Genomic DNA, 6,646 nt, shown 5'->3' on the forward strand with positions numbered 1-6,646 from the left:
AGTGATTCAATACAAACTAATAATAATAATAAAATTAAAAAATTTATAACCATGTTGAACAAAAGACAATTACAACCTCTGAGCATATAAAATAATAAAAAGTATCGGATGTTGATCAAAGTATGATGTCCAAGTGAGGATAAATTGAGGCAAGGATAAAACATGACACTTAAGGTTGAAAATGGAAACAATTTGAACTTAAAAAGAAAAGTTTCTTGATTCCAGGTTCTGGATTTCTTTAGTCACCACTTTTTTTTATAAGATCATAGTTTCATTTTTAAAAATCTGTGCATATATAACATTATGTACATAAACTTAAACATATAATAAAAGAAAAAATAATACTAATTTTCACTCCCTTTTACATCCTAGTGTTTTGAATATTGCTTTTCCTCCTGAGTGTGACAGGTGTTAATCTTTCTTTCACCTTTTTACCAATAACAGTTCTGCATGTGTTTCACAGACTGATGGTTATAATCTAGATGCAGTATACCAATATTAAAGGACGCTGCTGTGTAATATATTCTCTCTCTTTTTTTTCTTTTTGGCTTTTTGGGTCACATCTGGCAATGCTCACGGTTACTCCTGGCTCTGCACTCAGGAGTTACTCCTGGTGGTGCTCGGGGGACCATATGGGATGCCAGGGATCAAATCTGGGCTGGCTACTTGCAGAGCAAATGCCCTGCCCACTGTGCCGTCCTTCTGGCCCCTATATGGTATATTCTTGTATCTAGTTGACTTTTGCTATGTCATTGTATTATTACCTTATAAACTTTATATCATAAGCTTTGTAGATTGAAATGAAAAGAACCTAGACTTTTCCATGACTATAAGAAAAACTAAGATGTCAGAGTGTGCATTGTTTTAGTAGCTAGTGAGGACTCAAAGCACGGTTCTCTATATTGCTAAGTTTGTAGTTCTACTTAAAGAAGTATTTTGTACTTAAGTCTTCAGATTAGTCAATAAAGCAACAGTTACCTTTCTTTGAGAACATAGAATAGAAATGCCTAGAAGTCAGCTGTATATATGTACTAAGTGAATTTTTGTTTTCGATTGCTAAGCTGGTCTGATTTCACTTTAATTTTTTTTTTTTCAAATAGAACACAGAAACCACGATTAACACGTTCTGCTGTACCCTCATTCTTGACCAAACGGGAGCAGTCTGATGTAAAGAAAGTCCCTAAAGGTGTCCCTCTACAATTTGACATAAATAGTGTTGGAAAGCAGGTAGATTCCTCCCCTCACCTTTGAATCTTTGCACCATTCACTGTGAATATCTTAATTGACAAATTGTTACTCCTGGCGGTGCTCAAGGGACCATATTGGATGCTGGGAATCGAACCTGGGTCGGCCGTGTGCAAGGCAAATGCCCTATCCACTGTGCTATCTCTCCAGCCCCCAATATGTAATCTTTTTGAACTGATAATTTTTCTTAGTATAGTTTTTTCCACAGTTCATTTATATTGTTTGTCTTTCATTTATTGCTAAGTAATGTTTGGTTATATACCACATATCTCTTCATCAATTGGTAATAGACTTTGTAGTGTCATTCTTTAACATATTGTGACTGATACGCCTCTTCATATTTATGTACAAGTTTGTGTGAATTATGGTTCTATTTTTAACCCTTTTGGGGGGTTTTTTTTCTTACTGGTAGTATGCAGGGACGACTCATGCGTCGTTAATTTGGGAGTGCTTCCAAGGTGTTTGGGATATTGGCAGCTACTGAACCTGGGCCCTCTGCATGGAAAGCATGTTACTGACTTTTTGAGTTAGCTCCCAACCTCCCAGATCGAGCCATTCTTACAGGATGAACCTTATTAAGTCCACCTTTTTTTTTTCTCTTTTTGCAATGTAGGGGTTGTGCCCAGAACTTCTCACATGCAAGGCGGGTGCTTTACCTACCTACCCCTGAGCCACATCCCAGGCCCTTACGTAACTTTTTTTCAAAGAGGTGGCTGCAACATTCCAACTAGTATGTATGAGAATTCTAAATATCTCCTCGTCCTCAGCAACGCTTGTTACTACCTGTCGTTTGGATCATAGCTGTAAGTTGGTATGGTGCTCGGGTTTGCTCCGGTGCTCAGGATTTAACCTGGATCTTGCAGAGCAGGTGCACCAGCCCTTTGAGCTATCCTCCTGGTGCAACATTGCATTTTTTACTGTATTCGTATGAACATTGCACCTGTGATTTTGCTAAATAAATTTGCTATTTAAATCATTCTATAGATTCTTCAAGATCTTTCTCTGTAAACAGCAATTGGAAAGCTTTCTTTCCAATCTTTAATCCTTTCCTTTACTTCATTATAATGGCCTAGGACCTTCAGTACAATGTTGAATCAAGTGCCGAGAACAATTATGCTTAAACCATTCCATAAGCTTGGGAACGTATATTAGCATTAGGTTCTTACTAGATTATCTTTTTCAGAATGGGGAGTTCCCATCTGTCCTTATTTGCTGAGAACTTTATCATATTTGGGTGTTGGATTTTGTCAAGTACTTCTTTGATATATATTAATGTCAGTCTATGGAACTAATATCCTTATTGGACAGAAATTTTTTTTTTATTGGTGTTTGTTGCTTGACTGTTGCTACTTTAAGAGATGACATAAGTATCCAGGAAATCTTAACTGTTACTACTATTAACTACCAAAGCAAATAAAACATAATCACATGGTTGGCTTTTGCTTTTGTTTTCTCTAGACAGGAATGACGTTGAATGAGCGGTTTGGGATCCTGAAGGAGCAGAGAGCGACTCTCTCATTCAGCAAAGGAGGAAGCCGCTTTGTGACCGTGGGATAGGTCTCATGCAGAGGAACTTCGGAGTGATGACTTAGTTTTAAAAGTTGAATTGCTTGAAGAATTTATCTCAAATTCAAGAAACTATTTGACAAAATTCACAAGGCTAAATAACTCTTATTTTTATTTTTGAATTTTTCAACATGTATAAATAATGCCCTGAAAGAATAACAGGGAATATGCTTATCTGTTCTGAAAGATTTCTTGGTGGCCCAGACAGAAATATTCTTTCTGTGACTTCTTTCTTCTACATGCAGCAGAAATAAGACAGAAAGAACGTGATTATTTTTATGATGGTGATATTTAGGATCCCATTGCCTTTGCCCATTTTTTACACTGTACCATGGTAAATCTTAGTCTTCAAACTATGAGTAGGTCCCTTTGATGCTATCACTTACCCTTTAATAGTGTTGACGTAATAAGTGCAGTTGACTTCTCTTCATTAGAGATAAAAAAAATCTACTCGGATTACAGTTTTGGGTTAAGACTTAGTGGGAATATCTAGAACTTGGTTCTTTTCAGATAATGTTAGATTATCCCTCCAGAGTTGTATAAATCTTTAGTACTGAATTTTTTGACCAGAAATTTGGCTCTCGGCATTAGTCTCATTCTAAAATACTGGGGTTTGAAGACTATAACTGCATGATTATAAAGTTACTTGTTATCTACGTTTGGAGAAGGACCTCCAAGTATAAAAATCTGATGGTGCATTTAATAAAAAAAAGCTTGAAAGAAAGTTGCAGATTGAAAATGGTAAAACTGAGTTCAGTCTTTAAAAATAAAAAAATCAGGTCATAGATACACTGTTTGGATTTACTATAGTCTTCAGTATAGTGTATACAAAGAATTCTCCAAATGATATTTAGAAGTCTTATTTAAATAAATTAGATATTTTGATAGTTAATAGCTGTAAAGTCCTAGACAACTTGTTTAAAAAAGTCAAATTTTTTAAGCTTTTAAGCTTGCTAAATTGAACAGTATACAACTCCAGAAACAAAAACTTGTATATGTTAGGAAGGAAAAAAAATGGAAAATTGTAAGAGTTATATTATAGCCTTGTTTTATATCTTATTCTGATTTCTTTTATAAAGTTCAGTCATTTATGATGAGAAAAATGGGTAGGAGGAGTTAGTGTGTTGTGCCAAGCTAGAGCGGTAAACATTTTCAGATGGTTGTATACTCTTATGGTATAATGCCAAAATGCAGCAAAATATTACGGCAATAAGTTAAAAGTTCAGTCATTTAAAGCTTGACATTTTGGTTTTCTGGAATATTAGAATATCTGAGTTAGGTGTGTTTTTCTAGAGTGTATTATTAATGTTGATTTCCTTGTAAGGAAAACAAGCTTAACATTATCACTCCGGCCTGCTTTGCAGTTGTGTACTCGACCTCATTGTTGTCTCACACTCTTTGGATCACTTGGTTTATGCTAGCAATCAGTGACAGTTTCATGCTTATACCAAAGAGGTAAATCTGATCTTTAGTATCCAAATTTTGCCAGTAAGTCTGGTGATAAAGAATTACTGGAAACCAGTAAAAAAATTTTGAAAATAAAATTTACTTTGTCTCCATAAGCTAAGGACTCATTGCAGAATATTTTTGCAAGTAGAAATGCCTAGATTTGATCTATCAGTTACAATCTTTAGACTGGTTTTGAATTACAGGTAGCTTATTTTAAAGCAAAGGGGAAACAACTGACTGTGAGCTTGCTGTCTTGTGAAAATAAGGTATGAAGATGTGTTTCACTTTCATGTTATTTTAAATATTATACAGAGCTGCTATTAAATGCCATTTTTTGGGAAAACCTTAAAAAAAAGTTGCCCTAAATATCAGCATTAAGTGCATCAAACAACAAAGTATCTTTGGTATATTAAACTTTTGCTCTTTATGCATCTGTCATTTTATTTTTAAACAAAAATTTTCCCCTTGTACATCTTACTTAAAATTCTTGATTACTCATATGTTGCATATAAAGAAAAGAATATGCTTTGTTGAAATTTTTTTTTTCGTGGAATGTGGCTGTAGTCATCGTTTTTCATTTAAAAGCTTTTTTTTTTAACAATACAACTTAAAATTTCTCTTGCATCAAAGTGTATGCAAAACATTGATGCAGTGCATCACACACAAAAATTGTATTTCATGAGGAAAGGTGCTTTTATAGTGTAATTTTTGGTGATTTTTTTTTGGTAAGAGTTAATTTAGATCTATTCTGAACTATTCATTTTTGACAAAATGTTACAGGTCTCCTGTTTTATTATTAGCTATAAAGATTGTTGTAATTTTTAGAGTGCTCTGCCTCGAAGAATTTTTTGTGATTATATTTTTAATTTTTAGGTTTACAAAGTACCACATAAATTGATAAATCAGTGTCGGTTTACATCGACACCCTTTGACCATTTTTTTCTTACTTGAATAGGAAATAGCCAGGAGTTAAAAATTGAGAATCAGATTTTCTTGGACTGCAGATGAGCTTTTAGAAGTCATTCAGTTTAGTTCCTCTTTATTTCAGACTCGTTTTTTGACCTTAGACCTTTTTTTATCAGTTCATGTTAAACTCATTAATTGAAAATCCATGTATCATAGAGGAGTGGTAAGAGCTCATGTTCCAGCAGTGCTTAAAAGACTATTACTTTGGCATCCAAGTCATATTAGACCCATACGAAGAAACCATTATTCTAATCAAGCACGTGTTGTTTTTTTTTTTCCCCAAAAGCCTTCAGTTTCACCAATGACAAGGAAACCATAAAATACAAGTGTAAGAAACCTGCAGATTTCGTTGCCAAATTTTTTTGTTGTTGTTAAATATAGAAGTATTTTGCTGTCCGTAGCTCTATAATTTGTACTTTATGCAGTACTGGTAATTTTTTGTTCTGATTTATATTTACTGTAAAGAAGGTAAGAGGAAGAAACAGCTGACTATGCACTACAGAAACAAACACTACCGATTTCTTCACTTTTTGTTTTGGTGTCACACCAGATGTTCAGGAATTACTCCTGGCCAAGCTCTGGGGGACTATATGTGGTGGCCAGAATTGAACCCGGGGTGACTGTGCAAGGCAACGCCCTGCCCAATGTACTATCATTCTTACCCCAGATTTCTTCACTACTACTTAGCATGCCTTGAAACTTGGTTGTTGAACCTGGGATCGTAGCTCAATGGTAGAGCATTTGTGAGGGTTTTGATATAGTCTGATAGTACAAAAAGACAAAAGCATTATTATTTTTGCCACTGAAAAATAATCAAGTGTGTGATTCAAGCTTCCCTTAAAAGAGGATTCTTTTTTCATAGATCAATTTGAAGTTTTTGTTTTTAATTATACTATTTATTCTGAACATTTACAATAAAAGTTTTGAACTACTATGGGCCATAGTAGTAGTATGGGTTTAAAGATTTGCTTACAAATGATTGCCTTCTAATGTGTCTTTTCCTTGTCATCATAGTTTACTGTCTGAAATTTGTTCAGTGAAAAGTTTGGTAAAACAAGTGGTGATGCCGTTTGGGAGTGAAACTGAAATTTTGAGTTTATTTAAATGAAGTTTACCAGTGTTTAAAGATGAATTGGAAACATTCTCTAGTGTGTATGTGTTTGATTTCAACTTCCATTTCTATCATCCTCTAATGAAATTCAAGTTTCTATAATTTCATACTTAAAAAAGTTAATTAGTCCTTTTCTTTAAAAAGGAGTCAGAAATAGAAGGACTAACAATTGAATATTTTCAATTTGCAAGTTTCTGTGCATGGTTTTTGAAGAAAAGGGGTTGATGAAGATTTTAGTATTAAAGCTTGGAATTTATAAGAGGCAATCTTAAAAGTAGTGGTAATAATACATTCCTAGTGAGGAGGGTA

General features: G+C 34.1%; 1 protein-coding gene across 1 annotated transcript in view; it reads left to right on the plus strand.

Moving 5' to 3' along the window:
* The window catches only part of FYTTD1 (forty-two-three domain containing 1), a 30,505-nt gene extending 24,136 nt beyond the window's left edge, over positions 1 to 6,369 (plus strand). Inside the window, exons 8-9 of the mRNA XM_056127633.1 lie at positions 1,101 to 1,227; positions 2,704 to 6,369. Of these exons, the coding sequence (XP_055983608.1) occupies positions 1,101 to 1,227; positions 2,704 to 2,802 (226 nt within the window). The 3' untranslated portion in view covers positions 2,803 to 6,369. The remainder of the gene's footprint in view (positions 1 to 1,100; positions 1,228 to 2,703) is intronic.
* Positions 6,370 to 6,646: the final 277 nt, after the last annotated feature.

This window comes from Sorex fumeus, unplaced genomic scaffold (genome assembly GCF_029834395.1).
Source record: "Sorex fumeus unplaced genomic scaffold, SorFum_2.1 ptg000063l, whole genome shotgun sequence".
In the NCBI taxonomy this organism is placed as follows: Eukaryota; Metazoa; Chordata; class Mammalia; order Eulipotyphla; family Soricidae; genus Sorex; species Sorex fumeus.